General features: G+C 35.9%; 1 protein-coding gene across 1 annotated transcript in view; it reads right to left on the bottom strand.

The window, feature by feature from the left end:
* The window catches only part of RSPO2 (R-spondin 2), a 159,074-nt gene that overhangs the window by 72,613 nt on the left and 65,729 nt on the right, over positions 1–20,732 (bottom strand). Inside the window, exon 3 of the mRNA XM_027064024.2 lies at positions 10,277–10,465. Coding sequence (XP_026919825.1) covers positions 10,277–10,465 — 189 coding nt within the window. The remainder of the gene's footprint in view (positions 1–10,276; positions 10,466–20,732) is intronic.

Here is a 20,732-nt window from a genome sequence, read left to right as displayed (position 1 = left end):
AGGTCCTTTTTTGGGAAAGGAACCAGCTTAAGAGAATGGCTTTTCAAAGTGTGCCAATTAAAAGTGATGACCTACCCTCAACCCTGCTCAAAAAAGACAGATTCTAAAGCTTAACAAATAATGTGTTTTGTGATTTTATTTTCTCTAAGAGCAGCAGCATGGAGTAGCTAAAGAAACATGGCTAAGTGAAATAAATCAGACAGGGAAAGGCAAATATCGCATGATTTCACTTATATGTGAAATCAAAAAGAAAAGAAAAAAAGAAAAGAAAAAACAACTCATAGGAGAAAAACAAAAACAAAAAACATCAGATCTGTTGTTACCAGTGGTTGAAGGTAGGGTGAGGGGGAACTGAATGAAGGTGCTCAAAAGGTACAAACCTCCAGTTGTTAGATAAGTAGTAGGGGTGAAACATACAAGGTGATGGCTACAGTTAATACTGCTTTTTGGTATATGTGAAAGGTGTTAAGAGAGTAAATACCAAAGATCTAATCACAGCTCATTTCTTTTCCTTTATTTTTTGTATTTACATGAGATGATGGATGTTAACTTATTGTGGTAATCATTTCACAAGATACATAAGTAAAATTTTGCTGTACACGTTAAACATACACAGTGCTATATGTCAATTATATATCTCAGTAAAAGTGGCTTAAAAAGAAAAAGAAACAGGCATTAGAATCAGAGAGAATCCTTTGATATTTGTCTTTCTCTGACTAATTTCGCTTAGCATAATACCTTCTAGTTCCAACCAGTATATGCTAACTTGGATGTAAAATTAAAAAATAAAATAAAAATAAATAAAAAATAAATAACACAATCAGAGAGAATCTTAGATCTCATTCTTAGCTCTGCTTCATAAGTGTGTCCTTGGGTAGGTTTCTGAACCTCTTTGAGCTTCAATGGTAAAATGTAAACACTTACCTACATCACAGGGTTGTTGAGGGGAGTGTTAGAATAGCCATTCCCACCAGAAATTTGAGGAGAGGGGCTGACTAGAATAGCAAAAAGCAGTAACTTCTGGAGGCAGTTATAGAATCACAGAATATTAGAGCAATGACCTCCTAACCTCCCCTAAGTTTTAAAGATGAAGACACTGGGACTCAATATGAACTTCACCTATCATCAAAGAGTAAGTTAGTACACCTGACTGACATGTAGCTCAGGAGCCAGCTGTGGACAGAGCGATCAGAAGGGTCCTCTCAGTCTAAATAGTCACCATGATCCCTCTTCTCCTGCCCATAAACCCTCCCCTGTTTCTTCCTTTCATAATATGGCCCAAACAACTATTTACAATTCTTCAATTCATGGAGTGCCAGGGTGGGTCAGTCAGTTATGTGATAGACTCTTGATTTTTGACTCAAGTCATGATCTCAGAATTCATGAGTTCGAGCCCCACATTGGGCTCCATGCTGATAGTGTGGATCCTGCTTGGTATTCTACTCCCTCTCTTTTACTCTCTCAAAAATAAACATTTTTAAAAAGCTTCAATTCATATGGAAGCTATATTTCAATCAGAATCTTTTGCAGTACCTGTATCAACAAAATCAAAAGAATTAGACTCTAAGATACCAGACATAATTATTAATTAGAACACTAAGCATGCCAGAATACATAAAGTAATGGAAATCTCAGAAGAAGGAAGAGCAAGTCATGAGAAAGTGGGGAAGGCAAAGACAGGAGCCTGAGGAGGAAGGATTCAAGAGCATTAGAAGCCTGGCTGAAAGCCAGTGTATTCTATTTCATTGTGATCAGCTTAGTAGAGTCCACGAACAGATACATTATTACTGATTATGATATTGATGATTAATGATTGATGTGGAGAAGGACACACATTTCCTCAAAATATCCTCATTATGCTTAGGTGGTACTAAAACTGGTCTTCTACTAAATACAAAGTGGCCTGCCTATTCCATAATCAGTGATGGATGGAGACAACATAATTATTACATTGCAGCAATTTTCAAAGGCTAGTTTCTGACCCAGCCAAGTCAGCATCACCTGGGTATTTGTTGACAATATAAATTCTTAGGCACCATTTCAGATCTACCCAATAAGAAACTCGGGGCATGGAAGAAAGCAACCAGTGTTTTAACAGGTGTTAAACACAAAATGCCCCCTAGCTCTTCACTACCTTGCCACCCAGGCTAGATGGTGAAGGCAGAAGAAAATAAAGCTAAGTTCCACTGTTTCCACAGTCTTCCAATGACTATTCTCACCTTACTGCTAACATGTCCCTTCTCTGACCTCTTCTGATTCTGTGATACATCTACCCTATTTGTCTATTGTGATTTGCAGCACTTTGGGTAATAGTGATTACACAATACCACTGTCTAATTTGTATCAATTTCACAAGCAACCCAGTTGGGTCCTTAGTCCATCCATAGGCATCTTCTAAATAAAGACATTCTTAATTTTTAGTTTTATTTTACTTCTCATATAATCCCCCAGACACTGAGATCACAGTAACATATTTGTCAGAGATCTGCTTCTTTACAGATATTTAAACACACATCATATGGACTTTATTGTTCTCAGAGTCAGCATATGCATCCTGCTCGCTTATAGTTCATAGTTATTCAGATTTGATTAAAAACATTTTAAACACTTCTGTTCATTTTAAATACCTAGGCATTTTTCCTTTAAAAAAAATAATGTTTATTCATTTTTGAGAGACAGAGTGTAAGTGAGGGTGAGGCAGAGAGAGGGAGACACAGAATCAGAAGCAGGCTCCAGGCTCTGAGCTGTCAGCACAGAGTCTGACTCAGGGCTTGAACCCACAAACCAAGAGATCATGACCTGAATGAAGCCTGAGGCTTAATCAACTCAGCCACCCAGGTGCCCCACCCTTTTTCCAAATGCATCATTAAACTTCATGATTCAAGAATGGCAGGTATTTTTAAAAGTACTCAAATTTGACATGCAGTAATTCTTTAAAAACCCTTCAACACTGGTCTTGCAGTTCACAAATTAAGGGATGGTTACATTTAACTGCGAATTTTCTTGTATGTTCTAAATTACTCATTTTTAAACCTATGTCATTTCAAAAACATAATGCTAACATTCTCTTAGCCTAAAACACATTTTTACAAAGTGCCAAAGAGAAGGGCAGAATCATCAAATACAGAAGAAGGAGCTAAAAACAAAAGTAGCAAATTCTCTGGATGCAGATCTCATTTCTGTAATTTTTTGTTTACAAATTATTTTTGAAAATACACTGCCTCTGGCAACAAATGTATATGTATTTTCTTATACATAAAAAGTTAATCCTTTTCCTGCCACTTCAGCATATTTCTGATCCCCTCACTGGTAAATGAATAAAACAAATGCTTGACTGATAGGATATAGATACTTTATAGATTTCTGATTAGACAAGCCTTTCATCTAAGGCTAGTTTTCCCACTTAAGTCTTGGATCCTATGTTCTTCTGTCTCCTCAGTGACCTTGTTTCTTCAATCATTCCCCTATTTCTCCACCTCATATGGCTCTTTCCCATTCAAGTCTCCTTCCACCACACACACACACACACACACACACACACACACACACAATCTCCTAATTCAAGAGCCGTCTTGCTATCAATAGATACTTTTCAACCAACAATCACCATGTCTGCTTGCCTAAGATTCCATGTGCTCCCTCAAACCAGAGCAATGAGGACAGTGCCCCAATAGTAACAATGAAACTCCTCCCGTAAAGGTCAACAGTTCTATTGTTTAAACAATATCTCCCCCATTGCTGAAATCCATCCAACCTTTAGAAAGTGTATTTCACTCAGTTTAGGAAATTTCATCCATAAAATAAAAATACCACAATTTTGTGTTCAAATTATAAATGGAGAGTTCAATGGATTATCACAAAATGGGCAACATATGCAACCATAATACAAGTCAAGAGGAATGTTAGTGCCTCAAGAACTTTTGTGAGGTCTTTGAACAATCACTCCCCTCTCTTCTCCCTCAACTACCATCTTGACTTGAAACCAAAACACATATAAAAGATTACTCATGATCTGTTAGATCTATATTTTCTCATTTTATTTTTCAAAGAAGCATGCAGAGTAGGTCATAGTATTTTCTGCCAAAGACTAAGTTTAGAGTTCCCTTGAGAGCTTTGAATGCTTACATCTAACTGCCCTTTGGGTACCTTCCCCAGGATATCTCATACCACTTTGAACTCAACATGTCCCAAAACACCCATTCTCCACCATAATGGCCTTTCTTGCCAGCACATATGCACCTTCTCTGATTCCGTACCTTCATAAATTCACTACCCAACTTCCAAGCCAAAATCATAAGAGTAATCTCAGTCTCCCTTCACCTTTAGTCAACATCCCATTATCAAGTCCTGTTGATTATCCCTCAATATCTCTCTCATTCCCGTTTCCACTATGATTACCTTCATTTATTCATTGAATAAATGTGTTGAGCCCCACTATGTGTCAACACTGTTCTGCAGATCGTAAGCCTGTATTCAAGCCAAACAGTCTTAAATCCCTTCCCCTCTTGGAGCTTACATTCTATTGGGAGAAGTGAATATAACAGGCAAAACCTGAGTATGTTAGCTACCCATAGTGCTGAGGAAAGAAGGGAGGAAAGGAGGGAGTGAAAGAATGAGGAAAGGGGGGAGAGATAAAAAATGAAGAAAGGAAACATTGGGAAGGAAAGTTAACATTTTAGACAGATTAGTCAGGGAAGGTCTGAAGAGGAAATATCTATTCTCATTTCATTTTTTTTAACCTAGATTATTGCCCTTGCCACCTTCATTGCTGACTTCCCTTTAACGCACATTTCATTCTGCCAAAAGAAAAATATTTCCTCTTCTTATTCCCCTACTTAAAATCCTTCACTGACTACTTGTGGCTTCAGGAAGGTGCTTAAACCGACTAACTTTAGCACAAAAGGTCTGTCAAACTCAGTCCCCGCCACCTTGACTATCATTTCTGGTTATGCAGTGGAACTGGACTCAATCACCTACATTTTACTTAACAGTGGATGATTTTCTGTGTGTCTCCACACCTTCAAGTGTGCTTTTCCTTTCTTTTTTTCTTACCTAGAACGCTTAATCCTGACAATTCTGAAAATGCCTAGAGTCTTTATAAGGGTCATCTCCCCCATTGATGAAATCCACCCAACCTTTGGAAAGTGCGTTTCACTCAGTTTAGGAAACTTCATACAGAAAATAAAAATAGTATGACATCCTCTGCACACTTCTTTGAAAAATGAGAAAATATGTATCTAACAGAGTAATTGGTAGCAAACAGAAGCAAATTAGCACCCTTTATCACACCCCTACCCTGAACTAATTGATTACTTGTCTGCCTGCTCCACCGGAACAGGGTTTCTCAGCCTCAATGCTACTGATGTTTTGGGCCGCACGGTTCTTTGTTGCAGGGGGCTGTCCTATGCCTTTGTCTAATGTTTTGCAGTATCTATAGTCTATCCACCAGCATCCCTTCAACTGTAAATAACCAAAAATATCTGCAAACATTACCACATGTCCCCTAAGGGGAGAAATTACCCATGGTAGAGAACCACTACACTATACCATAAGCAACTTAAGGGCACCAACTAATTATGACTCATTACCGTATCGATAGGTAACCCGTACAAAATCCAGCACAAAGGAAGTGTTCAATAAACACATAGAAGAACCACAATCCTGACTTCTAGTACCACAGGTTAGTTTTAACTATTTTCACAATGTATGTCAATGTATCATTTTATGACTTCCTTCATTCAACATTACATTGTGAGATTTATCTATGTTGCTGCATGTTGAGGTAGTTCATTCATTTCTATTTTTATATATTTTCTTTTTTAATATGTTATGCATTTTTTCAATGTTGTGTTGCTTGGACATTTGGGTTGTTTCCAATTTATAGATCTTTATAAAGGATCATGAGTAATCTTTTATATGTGTTTTGGTTACAAGTCAGGATGGTAGTTTTGTGGAGGCAGAAGTGATAGGAGTGATTGTTAAAAGACCTCATAAGCATTCTTGGGGCGCTAACATTCCTCTTGACCTGTATTGCAGTTGCACAAGTTGCCCTTTTTGTGATAATCCGTGGAACTCTCCCTTCATAATCTTGAACATAAATTTCTTGTGATATTTGATTTAAAGTTTTTTAATCACTAAGAACAAGACAGTTTTGCAAACAGAAGAAAAAAAGCCAGAGATTCTGGTAAATGTCACAATGCCAATATTCAGGTAAAAAACAAATGAACTTCACCTTACCAAAGAAAATATTAAACCAAAAAATGCATTTTTTTGTACTTTTTGTAAATAGCACTTATTGTTAGACGCAAGGGCAAATGTCTGCTATTAGTTAAGATGTGGACTGGTGCAACTTTTCTAGAAGGCCATTTGGCAATATATATCAAAAGTCTTTAAATATGTGATATTGTTACATGTTAATCTTAATAAAGCTGAAAACATGTTTTTATGTTTAAAAGTTTATCTTATGCAAATCAGATAAATGTATAAAACTAAAGTGTGTATATGAGAGACTATATAAGAATATTCTTCATATTATTGAAAAACTAAAATCAAATTCTTAATAGGTGATTAAATATATTAGGATATATCCACTCAGTAGGATATATGCAGCCATATTTAATGACATTAACATAATGTTCAAAATCCATTAAGTTGAAACAAGTTACAAAATAGAACAGGGGTACACTTGTAAAGGGAGAAAGACATAAATATACATAGAAACAAAAGTTGAGGGTAGAAGCCAAATGTTAACTTTTGTTATCTCTGTTTTTTTTTTTTTTTTTTTGCTTTTGCTGTTTTTTTAAGGCCTATGTGCTTTCTAAGCTTTCTACAAAGAATATTTGTAACTATCTAAGGAATAAAGTTTTTTCATGTAAATGAGTTTTTCAATAAATGAGAAAAAAGTAACGAGAGAAATATCACCTAACACCATCAGAGACAATGGCAGCTCTTAGTGTCCTTGAGTGTATACATTTTTCATAATATGCTTCAAATGGATACTGAATTGGTTTTTAAAAGCATGTCTGGCTTTATAAGCTCCACACTGTATGTGCCAAGAGGCCAAACCTAGCCAACATTTCATAAAGCAAGTCTTCCTTCTGAAAATACTGCTTTGCAATTAAAATCTTAAAACAGATGTGCTAGGAAGTTTTATAAAGCTACTGTGCTTGGGGCACCCGGGTGGCTCACTCAGTTGAGTGTCCAACTCTTGATTTTGGCTCAGGTCATTATCCTGGCAGGGTCATGAAATTGAGCCCAACATCCAGCTGCATACTAAGCATGGAGCCTGCTTGGGATTCTCTCTTCTCTCTTCCCCTCTGCCCCTCTTTCTTGCCTGTTCTCTCACTCTCTGAAAAAGAATGTTTTTAAAAAGCTACTGTTGGGGTGCCTGGGTGGCTCATTCTGTTAAGTGTCTGACTTTAGCTCAGGTCATGATCTTGTGGTTCGTGGGTTTGAGCCCCTCGTCGGGCTCTGTGCTGACAGCTCAGAGCCTGGAGCCTGCTTGAGATCCTGTGTCTTCCTCTCTCTCTGCCCCTCCCCTGCTCACTCATGCATGCATTCTTGCTCGCTCGCTCTTTCTCAAAAATAAATAAACATTAAAAAAAATTTAAAGCTACTGTTGCTTGAAGTATAATTTTCTTCTCTACTGTAGAGCAATAATTGCTTCTTAATAAAAAGTGGGTATGATTTCAAATTCTAAGTCTGTAACAGCTTTTCCAATTTAACTCTGTCTCATCCTCTGAATACGATACAAACAACAATGGAATATATGCAAAGTATGGGGGAAAAAATCAAATAATTGGTATGAAAGAATCATGGCCATCCAAAGTCATATAGTGAGATTTAAGAAATAATTTTCCACTTTCACTTTGATTCACAGGAATCTTACTCATAAGCCCTTCCAGCTTATACCAGATAAGTAATGATTTCCTCTAAGTCAGTAAACTGCAAACATCGATTACATTCAGTTACAATAAGTATAACCACAGCAAACCCATTCTCACATAGAAATTCTCTTTCCAAGGCTGATTTACAGTCACTGCTCTTTCTGAGAAAAGGGATAAACTTAGCCAAAATGTGTTTGAAGATATATCTGTTGATACACTATAAAGTATTGCTGAGGTGGCTATCCATACAGGTTTGCCTGGGACAGTCCTGGTTTACAACTGTGTCCCTGCATAGTTATTATTAGCAGCCCCTTGGACTCGCCAATGTCCTAGGGTTGAGTAACACATTACATTGTCAGGGTACTGTCCATACACAGACTGCATAAGTGCTAGGCCTAGAACTTGGAGTAACTGCCTGGAGCCATCTACACTCTTACCTCATCTTACTTGTGCACTGATGGTATGGAATGAAAAATGCACCAAATATTCAGGAACGCAAATCCTGCCCCCTCCCACCAGGTGGTCTAACGCAATCTGACTAGGACTCCCTTTTAAGGGAAACCTATCATTCCATGGAAGTTAAAAAAACTATGGCAGACAAATTACTAGATAGCCCCCAAATCAAAAAATTAAGGACAAGGTACATACTTGAAAAATTAGACAGTCTGTTGTCAGAGGTTGGGAGTTCTGTCTCTGTAATTGTTAATCCAAACAATTCCATGAAATAGAAGCAGATACGAATTTTCACTGAGCCTATGTATTTCTATCTCTGCTAATGGAAAATTATTCACCTAGAAAACTTAGGACCAAATTTGATTCTCTTTGCACTCTCTGAAATTAGTTTCTAGGTCTCCTTGATTCTATTTTTTAAAATCTCTGGAATTCATTACCCACAGACCTTTCATCAGAATGTGATTTCTCATCTGTAACTGTTACAGTAGCCTTCCTCTACTTTCTGTCCTTCTCCAATTCATTGCCCGCACTGCCGCTAAAACTATCCTGAACAAAGCAACCTCTTCAGTCCTCTCCTGCTTGAAACCTGTAGGTAATATCCAGACTCCTTGGCACAGCATTCAAGTCCTTTATCCTTGCACTCCAACCTCTGTCCCTTTCCATTCTCAGTTCCAACCACACCTTCTACTAAGCCCATCCGACTCAATGGTTCTTATCCAGAGATAATGTATTATAAATTGGACTAATCATCTAGGAGGTGTTCAAAAATGTCTGGGTACATTTTTACTTGTCACAGTGACTTGAGGGCACAAAGAACATTTCATGGGCAAGGACTGAGGATACTGAATGTTCAGCAATGTAGATTAAATGGCCTTGCCAAAATACCAACCACATCCCAGATGGGACTTATTGTTCTCCAAGCACATTATTTTTACACATGTGTGTCTCCTTCTTTCTAAAATCTATTTAGCCTCCCACCATTAGTTCTGCCTTCTTCCAAAATAATATTGTCCTTGGATGATTCAATTCAAACTCTCCTCTAATCTAAAGGCCTTGGCTGATTTAATAGCCATGTATACAGTATTAATGGGAGGTAATTAAATTACTCCCCTAACATACTGCTTGCCTGATATAACTTAGTGTACTGAATTAAAATTAAACTTTTACCCTTTTGTCATTTTGTCATTTCGCTCCATGTTTTGTTTTGTTTTTTTCCTTATCCTCTCTATGCCCTAACATTTAAGCTCCTTAAAGAAAGGGATGTTCTTTTGGTGTGTCATTCATTTTTTTTTTTTTAATTCCAATTACTACTATTCACTTAGAAGTTGAGAATCATTTTATAAGTGATTTTTGGATTAAAAGATAAAAATCATTCCTGTATGACTATGTATAGAATGCCATTCCTTAATACTTTTTCTAATTGTTAAACTTAGAACTCAAAATATTCTAAAATGAACTAAATATTTTAGTTAAATCTTTTATTAGTAACGGTGCTTTACAGAACTATTTAATATAATGTATTATAGATTAGACTAAACTATGGATTACAAACTCAGATAAAAAAAAAAAGAGGCAAAAGAAGCCATAGACACTGTAGTAAAGTGGAGACAATGTTCCCAGTATAAAGACATTTAAATTCCTTGGGGATTTTGTTGTTGTTGCGCTAAGTATGCCTTATACAGATCTTAACAAGCTTGTATTGGAGATGCTTGTTATACAAAAAATACTTAAATAACCTAAAAATAAAAAGTGTGTATGCAATGTACTTCTAGACAAAAGATAAAAATATTCTTATCCTACCCCCACTGAATTTTAAGTTTAAGATTGCACTATTTCTGTAGCATATTAAAATTACATTTGTTTTTAGCCAAAATTTTCAATTTAGCTCCCCCCAAGTTTCATCAACAGTAAATAGTAGACAAAAATCAACTGCTCACTTGCACATCTGTTCATGTCTGGGGCTCGGTGTCCATAGTAGCCAGATGGACAGGAATGCAGGCATTCTCCATACTGGCGCATGCCTTCTCTTCGAAGAAAGAAGAACAACTTCTGTTGACATCGGCTGCACCCGTTGTCCTTTGAACAAGACAAACAACCCTTGCAAATGGGATTTGATACATAACTAGCTGTAAGAGAAAACACAAAACACACATTCAAATAGAAGTATGATCAGACCTCCGGTCAATACAACATGCTGAAGGGACAAGGGTCTCTGGTCCTACTCTAATCACATAGAAATGTGGAACAAAATATCCACTCCCAACCTGAAAAAAAAAAAAAAAGGTTAATACACAACCAAACTTAGAAACAAAGAGGAAACTCAGAGGTAGGGCTGAAGGTCTACCATGGCCTATGGAGATGTTAGACCAGACAGAAGCAGACCTTATGTCAGGGTCTTGAATCAAGGCCAAGAAATATGCACATGAAGACCAGACACTTGGGTCTCCTTATGTAGACTGGAGTTGTGAGGGCTGTTTGCACATGAAACCAGTACTAGAAGCCCCTGCCCTAATTTTCCAGAGAAGATTTCAACCCCAGATTAGGGGGATAGAGTGGGTGAGCACAGTAGAGAGAAAACATAGCCCATGAGGCACAAGAACCCCCAAATCCACAATATATCCAAGTATGGGATACAAGTTCAAACTATCAATCTGGTGTCAAATAACTAAATCAAGAGGCTAACATAAAAACGTCAATCCAGGAAAACCCACAAAGTAACAAATATCAAACTATCTTGTAAAGTTTTCTACAATCCTGAGGCCTGGAACTTGCATGGAAAACAAACTTCACATCAAAATGAACCAATCACTGGGCGCCTGGGTGGCTCAGTTGGTTAAGTGGCCGACTTCACCTCAGGTCATGATTTCGTGGTCCGTGAGTTCCGGCCCCTCATCGGGCTCTGTGCTGATAGCTCGGAGCCTGGAGCCTGCTTCTGTTTCTGTGTCTCCCTCCCCCTCTGCCCTTCCCCCATTTGCACTCTGTCTCTGCCTTTCAAAACTGAATAAATGTTAAACAAACAAACAAACAAAATGAACCAATCACACGTACAAGCAAACCTCCATGGGGAAGAGTCATCAATCTCAGAAAGACAGACTTCACACCTAACCAGTCATATATAATAGAACCATCTGAAAGTCTCAAATGATTATCTTCAGAATATTTGAAGAGATAAAACAAGAACTAGAAATCACATGGGAAGAAACAATATCATATAGTGACTGTGCAAGTTAGAAAGAAATGAAAATTTTAAAACTGAAAAAAAGTTCTATAGACAACTTTAATGGTACATTAGAAAAAAAAAAAAGGTATTTAACTAGAAAACATGTTTAAATAACTGTAGCACCAAAAAAGATAAAAATGTGAAAAAGGTAAGAAGCATGTAAAAAGAAAAAGTTTTAATACATGATTATTAGGTGTTGTAGTATCAAAAAATAGAGAATATGAGTAAGACGTAATATCCAAAGAGATCATGGCTGATCAGTTTCCAGATTTAAAGAAAGAGATGGATTCTTAGATGAAAGCTTTGTAGAACTGAGGGGATCAGTAAAAATAAGTCTGCATCTGAACACAGCATATTTATACTAAAGAATGAAATCAAACCAGAGAGAAACGGTAAAACCTTGGTTTGCGAGCATAACTCATTCTGGAACATGCTTGTAATCCAAAGCACTTGTATATCAAAGCAAATTGCAAGAACCATTGGCTCAGTTGTGCTCACGTGACGTTCGGCATCATATACTACTTGTATTGCAAGACATCGCTCATTTATTTATCAAGTTAAAATTTGTTAGAAATGTTTGCTTGTCTTGCTGAACACTTGCAGAGTAAGTTACTTGCAATCCAAGGTTTTATTGTACATACAAAGGAATACAGTTTTGGCCCCTAGGAGAAATCTCATCAGAAATAATAAGTGTTAGATAGTGAAATATTTTCTTCAGCATGCTAAGAGAAAATTATCAAACTATAATTCTACAAGCAATTAAATGATAGTTTAAGAATGAGGCCAAAATAAAGATCCATTCAGCCAAATTAAAGGCAAGAAACTTATTAACCACTCACCAAAAGAATAAACTGTATGTATTGGAAAAATGAAATGGAACCCAGAAGGAAGTAGAATGTAATAAGCAATAGTGATCAAATCAATTGAGAAATGTTGGTGTGTCTATTAAAAATTCCAGTTTTTAAAAAGTAATAATTTCCAAGGTTTAAAAATAATACATATTTTATATTTAACAGCAATAATGTGGAAGAGTTGAGGGAAAACAAAAAGCATTTCAAGTTTCTATATTTTGAGTGAGGAAGACCAACACGAATTAAACTTTGTCAAGTTAAATGTATTTGCTAAAACTCTAGGTAGCAACCTCAAAAACAGTAATGTAGAACTTCTAAACCAGTGACAACTACAGATGTCCTAAATGTATAAAATATAAGTAGGAGGTAACAATCCACATGTCTGTAACCAAAATAATGGATAAATTGTAGTGTATTTTAATGATGAAAAAAACTACTGACACATGAACAGGAATGAAACTTCTATATATTATGTTGAAGAAAGTCAGATTAAAAAAAGAAAAAGGTATACTCCATATAACTATTTATATTGATGTCAAGGACACGTGAAACTAATCTATGGGGACACAAATTAGAACATTAAATGCCTTTGAGGGTTTAAGACTGACTGGAAAGGGGTATACTGGAATTTTTGGCAGGTATGTTTGCTTCCTAAGCCTGCCTTAACAAATTCCACAATGTAGTGACTTCAACACCAGGAATTCATTCTCTCAGTTCTGTAGGCTAGAAGTCTGAAATCAAGGTGTCCATAGAGCCATGCTTCCTCTGAAGACCCTAGGGAAGAATCCTTCTCTCTTCTTCTGGTGGCCCCAGATTTTCCATGGCTGGTGGCAGATCTCCAATCTGACTTCATTGGCACATAGTCTTCTTCTCTATGTACCTCTGTGTGTCCTGTCGCTAACAGAGACCCTGTCATTGGATTTAGGGACCACCTTAATCTAGTATGATCTCCACACTTAAATGTATTTGCAAAGCCCCTATTTTCAAATAAGGTCATATTCTGAGTCTCCAGGTGGACATGAATGAGGGCAGGGGTTGGGGGTGCGGACCCTATTTAACCCACTACAGGAGGTGATGGGCAACGTATATAGTCGTAAAACCTATCCAGATGTGCATTTTTACAAGTAATGTGCATAATTTATAAGTAAATTGTATCTGAAGGTTTTAAACAAGAAAAAAAATGGGTACAAAGGCCATACACTAACTTCAGGATAATGTAATTGTTACTTATAATTACATCTCTTTTGAAGATTCTATAAATTATATTGGATGCTCACCTATGTAATATTACTTACATTTATGGTTATTTTTAAACAGAAATATCCTATTGGATGGACAAGGTGGGACGATACTAAGTAAATGTTGAAATAGCATCTGGAAAATTGATGTATGAACCTTATAAACTTTACTATATCTAATGATAAAAAGAGTAATTTTAAAGAAACAAAATACTGTTTCTAGCCCTAGTATAAAATTCAGATATAAAATCTTATATCCTAATATAATTTCTAAAATATGAAAAACTCATATAACTTTTAGTTATCACTATACCAAGCAAAGTCATAAGCATAACAAGATATAGGAGGTCACACTGACTTCATTTTATCAGGTTAACCCACAGAGGAAAGAAGTAAGAGAAGGACGAGAAAACTCAGCAACTATTGAGACTTTAGCTTTGAGGCCACATCCTCTTTGCCCTACATACAATTTTTATTGCATATAAAAGAATATGAAGCCCTAAGTATTCAAACTAGCAGCTATACAACAAAGTGAGCTGTATACCACACCTTTGATTCAACATCTGATATATTTACAGCTAGTTGTAGCAGATCTATATAGGTTTTAGTTCCACAAGATGCTCTCCCTGCTTCTCCTGGGCTCCCAACAGCCCTGATTTGATTTTTATAGCTTCTCTTCTAGGAAGATATTGAAACAGGAGTTTTGTTCTTCTGAAAGGAACTCAGAAACCAGGAATTAAGGCCAAGGTTGCTCTTTGAATTGACCGTTAATATCTGATTCTTCCCACCTATCCCAGGATTTTTTTTTCTATAAACTGTTCAACTGCTTTATCTGCATATGGAGTCTATTTCATGGACCTTCTCTTATTTACAAACCTATTGATGCTTTCCAAATTGTTTCTTATTTACTACCATATTTTCCAAAATCTGCAACTGTGTTGGAAAAAAAAGAATCGACACAGACAAAAAGTTACTTCCTCAGATATAATTCTTCATTATATTTTAGAAGTCTACTTTCTAGACATATATACATTTTTGTATGTGTAACATAACTTTATTTTTCATAACTGACCATACTTTACATGTATGCTAACTTGTTCAATTTCAGTTAAGTTGTGAGCATCTTTTCCTAGCAATGAACAAAACCAGTATCACTCTCTTATTTTTCTGGAAGCATCAGTTCTATCTGCTTCCTCTGTTTACCACAACCACCCATTCAGTTATCCCCAACACTACTTTTCTGAAGACCATGACCAGTTTTCTAAACTTTAATGCAAGACCTCATTCTCAGTTTCTGGTCCTCACAACTCCTGTAGCCTGGGTCACTTCAGAAAGTTTTATTCCTCCTGTGGCTTCTATGATAATGTCTCCTCCTATACACTTAATTCCAACTCACTATCCTTATTCCCACTAATTCTCTCATAATTCAGGCTCTTATTATTTCTCACTAAGACATTTATGGTGCCCCAACCCTATATCCACCTTTATTTTACCGTAAAGTCTGTTTTTGGGTTGATTCTCCTGCTTTTATGCTCATTAAAGGATTTCAGTTAGACTTTACTCTGACAAGATAATATTGATTTATAAAGCATTTTCATACAGCTGAATGAAAATAAGCCTATACTATTTACAATTTCCCCAGCTGTCTTCTGAAGAGATTCTACTCTGATATGGTTATTAGCATCCTGAGCAGGGTGTAAAGAGTAGGTAAGTTTCAAAAACTGAGATTTGGCTCACCCTCTCTGTGTAAGAAAGGGGTAAAAATTAAAGGGTTGATATGGTGCAGAAATCTGGGTGAGAGGAACAGAACTGGAGTACTCATCAGCTATATGATGGACAAAATGGCTTTGACAGGGGAGGTGACTAGGAGAACCCAACTCATTTTTATTTTCAGGGCTGTCTAAGAACATAACCCACCTTAAGCACAAAGACCCTATGGCATGATATTTGGGGAAGCAATTGATGACTCTTGTGAGAGGGAAACCCTTAAATAGGAGTAACCAGGAGACTAAGGCAAGAGCAGAGGTTGCTAGCTGGAGATGCATCAAAGGGAGCCCCACATTTTGGAACCCCCTGTAACATGTCTGTGTTCAGAACCCCCTGTAATGTCTGTGGTTAGTTTGCTGGCTGCATTCTGCTCTTCAATTTAACTATAGATTTAGAAAAGAACTCTATCAAGGTTGTCCAAATTCCCAATTAGCTTATTAAGACAAAATTTGGAAGATTTACATACATAGAATGGTTTAAAAAGACTATCATCGCAAACAAGTGCTGAAACTATACTTTTAGTTCAAAAGCTAAACCAAGAGCTCTTTATCACCATAAATCACATTCTATACTAACAAATATGGAGAAAAAAGAATTACAGAACTGAGAGAACCAACATAAATTAAAGGCTTTTTGTTTTGTCTTTATGTATCTGAAGCCAACTTTCATCTGGATCACGAAGATTTTAGAGTCAACAAATTGTGCTCCACATTTTTTAAAGGTATCCTTAAAATCATTAAAAGCAAGGCTTTATTTACTTGAACCTTGACTGACTTAATGAAAATGAATCAGGGAATACTTATCTCAATCCATATCTGCTATCTTTATAACCCCACAAATGAGGAATTCTCTTAAAGCAAAAGTGATGTAAGCCATATCCAACATAAGTGCTCTTCCCAATCACCCATTTTCTCTAGCCATTAATAGTGCTCCTCAACACCGAAGGATAAGAGCACATTTTTTTCTTTTTTCTTTTTTTTCTTTCTTTTTTTTTTTTTTTTTTTTTTTGCAATTTGAAGCTTCATGCCCCAAATGTCAAATAGACTTTTCAGTTGAATGAACCATTGTCCAATGTCAACTATCCTAGTGGTCTCTATCTTGTAAATTAGTAACTTAATTCAACAAGAATTTCTTCATCCATTATATGGTGACTACAGCAATCTCCGTATCTAAAGCCAGGCAAAAACAGCCTTTTAAACAGGACTAATTTATTTGGTCAGGATCTTAATAAGTTAAATGGCTCTGCCTATTGCTAGGAGGTTTAATTCAACTGTGCAGGTGAATAAACAGATCTTAATTCCCAGCTTTGATGACCATGTTTATTTGCTCTCTCTGTAAGCTTCAACTTTTCCAACACTAAAGCCTGCTGAGATCCAGAGCTTCATCATTCCAACCAAAACACTTTTTTCTAAGTCTAGACCCACCCAAAATTCTAAAGATGAAATATATCACATAAAACATTAACAAATTTCAGAAAGGTGTTAGGCAGTACTATTAACACAAGTCTACACATATCTCCCTGACAAGGAAAGGAATATGTGGATATACATAAAACAAGAAAAATTATCAGGCAGAACCCAGGTCAAAATACCTATATTACTAACAAGTATATAAAGAGAGAAAAACAGCATAAATATAACCTCTTTTTCTTAATTCTAGTTATTTGATTTGTGTTCCTCTTAAATTGAAAAGTAAGTTTGGTCTTTTATGAATGCTGGTATTTTAAGTTTGATCCTTTGTTAAATTAAATCCAGTTATTCACATTTTATCCCATTGAGCATTTTATGTAGGTGTTGAATGCCCATCTGTTTCTAATATACTCCTAACACTTTTTAAAAGTGTTCCCCTGTTTCAGAATTTAGCCCTTGCCAAGCAAAAAGAAATCTAAATTCCTTCCTGGTGAAGGAATCCATTCCTGACAAAAGGTACAAATTTCTAACTCTAAAATAATGGGACTTAACAATGGGCTGTTGGCCTCTTAGCTTTGCTCCATCTTTGCTAGTACAACATTACAATTTCAACAAATTTTTAAAAGTAAACAGTTAACTTCATCATTCAAATTTATGAAATCGCTAATATTTGTGTCTGCCCAATCCCAAATTCAAGATATAGGTTTAAAATTAAACACCCTATCTCTGGCACCAATAACAAGAAACCTGCCTATTGGATCCTATACAAATTGAGTTGGGAACAGATCCTCCCACTAGAACCTGGCAACATTAGGATAAAAATCCTTTAATCATGTGAACTACCCAAGCTCAAACTCAACTAAGTAATCAAGATCATGAGTTAAGGAGCTACGAAAGATTTGAGCAAAATGAAAAATTGCTATCTTAGGATACTTTACTAAGTTTTACACTAAGTTGTAAATATTTATAGGAAATAGCATCATGGAACATGCAATTTGGTCTTCGATATAAAGACAACGAATGTTAATGCTCTAGATTATTATACTCATCATGCCCCAGAAAGAAAATAGACGTTAAAACTAACAATGTTAACAAAGCTTAGAGAAAAATTTCTCAAATTTCCATTACGTTTTAGAGGAGCTAGATTAGCATGAATTTATTCTAGAAAAAAATTGAGAATAAAAGACAAACTTGCACCAAGAATTCCAAAATTTTACAATCTCTAGAATTAAACCATATTTCTCATTACCTCTTCTCAGCTTTTATCATGAGGTAACAGGTAACAATATTGTTAAGTAAAAGGCTTATAAAAATTTAACTTCTCTAAGTACTAGCTTTGAGAAATCCATATTAATTGGCTACCTGAAAATTTGATAATTATTTAATAGTTTATAATTCCATTTTATTCACCTACAATGAATGAATGACTTAACAGGTCTTTATCTCTAGAAGTAATCCTTGGGAAAATATTATTTCTAAAAATTTATAAGCCCCCCCCAACATGGAAATCATCTTTAGAGATGAATATTCTTAATGACATCAGGATTAAAGGTCTTTAATTAGATTCTCTTGCTTCACTTACAAAAATATGTATCTCACTGTACAAAAACTCAAGGCTACCAAGAGATTTTAAAATATGGGGGGAGAGAGCTAAATGGAGTTATGGATTTATTTTAACATGTGAAGTGCTAATAACTTGAAAAACAAAAAAGGAAAAAAATGAGCACAGTTATATGCTCATTATTTGCCCATGCCAGTGCTATTTGAGCCATAATCCCCATAGTTGGGCACCTGAGAAGTACATTTACCACCACAGTTAACTGTGGCCATAGTGTGATTCACTGGGCATTTTTTTACATGGAACAGGGAAGCAGAAAGCCTCTATGAGGCATGACTCATGCATGCTTCAAGTGGGACAGCTAAGATGTCATAGAGAAGCCCAGAATAATCAATAACTGCAGGCCAAGGAAAGATAATGAACCAAGACAAAGTTGCAAAATAAACATGAAGTCTTACATGGGTCTGTTTGAGGGCGCAACAAACATATCCATAACATGAGAAATACATTCTCCTTCTAACTTAACAAGTCAGACATCATTAACAATCAAGACAGTCTGCCCAAACTTGAGGAGCAAGCAGCTCAGGTTGAACATAAAAATTCAAAAGAATTAAATGGGATTTCAAAATTCTCCAAAAACATGTTTTCAAAATGGTCGTTAATACCCTAAGTAAAATGACAAGTCACATAAATGGAAAAAAGTAGTTATGTATATATAGCCTCTTATAAAAAATAAAATCCTAAACCCTCAATTTAGCATATATAATTCCCCAAATGATGAAGTATTTCCCATAATTAACATTCATTTTGAAAGCCAAGCCCTATAAGAATTATTCCTTTTCCTCCCCTAAAACTCTTTGACACAAAAATATTAATGCATATCCCTATACCAGACATTAATTCTGACAAATAGGGGAGAAAGTGTATAATTAAGGATCAAAACACACTCATCACAAAACTAAGCTACTCAAGAGGGCAAATACCACCACCAGAATCATATGCTTTTCAGCTTCAACAACTACTAACACTAATAACATTAATTAGTTGATGAAATCCGAGAAAAATATAAGATGGCTTGAGACTGCTCATTTTTTTTCAAAGATACATGATGTTTTTGAGACAAAAGAATCAGATCTTCTGTTATATAAAATAAACCACTCACCTGAATCTGTGAGAGAGAAAAAATTTTACTCTATAAAACTGTTCTAGTGCTAAAAGTAAGCTTAAAGTTAGAATGTGTGCAGTAAGCCTGTAAGCCATAGCTAGAAATTGCTGTGTAGCACAGATTTCCCATGCCAAGGTTGGCTTGGGCTTTCACAACATACTTAAGCAACCCTATGGAAATGTTGACAGACTGCTGGTGTTAATGGTAACTCCAACATGAGATCTAAATATATACATTTAGGAAGATTGTGAAACTACCACTCTCGCACAGTTCCATGTTTATATAAGAAGATAATCCAATTATTTAAATAGAGAAAAACAAATTGCTCACAAGCAGAGCCAGAATTTTATTCCAAAAAGTGCTTAAGTACATCTTACACTAACACTTCTTCAAAATAGCTTTACATGCTTTGTAAGGGCCATAGGGTCTGACCTGCCTAATTGCCTGTAGAAAAAAAATCTCCCCCATTTGGACTACACAAAAATTAAATTGTTTTTAAAAGGGGAGGATGGGAGGGATGGTGTCTATTCAATATATATTCCCATCATGCACAAGCTATTCAACTATTCCACATGTACACCTGCTTCCTAGAATAGAAACTAGTTTGGTAACTCCTGCTTATTCCACTTTTAATTTTAAAACAATAAATGGAAGGCAAACTGGATGGCTTATTTGGTGTCATAAACACAGCCCTCAAGAAGAATCTGTGTCATAACTAACCAGATTAAAGACTCCATGTGTTTTAGATGTGGAAACTTCCATGGATCATACCACAGTGTCTGAAAATTGAGAATAAACACTGCTAGCTATGCTGTCCCAGAGAAAGGTTTCTTCAAAGATAATAAAATTTTTTTAAGCTGCATTAATGAAAAACACACTAACAAACCCTTAGGGCTGACAAACATTATTATGCAACAATTATTAAGGACTACACTGTGAAGCAAGGGAAAAAAGTGAAAGCTTTATTACATTCAATGTAGGTCACTCTTGTTAAAACCACACACACACACACACACACACACACACACACATACACACACACACACCTGAACAGAAGTGAGAATGATTCGCTATTAAATATCCAGACCTACAGAAGATAGTTTTCAATTTTTAAATCGATTGTCTGCATTTAACATTTATAAACAGTTTATTTTAAAATGCTTTGTCGATATGCCTCACAGCATT

The sequence above is a fragment of the Acinonyx jubatus genome, chromosome F2, assembly GCF_027475565.1.
Source record: "Acinonyx jubatus isolate Ajub_Pintada_27869175 chromosome F2, VMU_Ajub_asm_v1.0, whole genome shotgun sequence".
NCBI classification, from domain to species: Eukaryota; Metazoa; Chordata; class Mammalia; order Carnivora; family Felidae; genus Acinonyx; species Acinonyx jubatus.
Note: the sequence above shows the minus strand (reverse complement) of the source record. Positions and strands in the feature narration are given on the sequence as shown.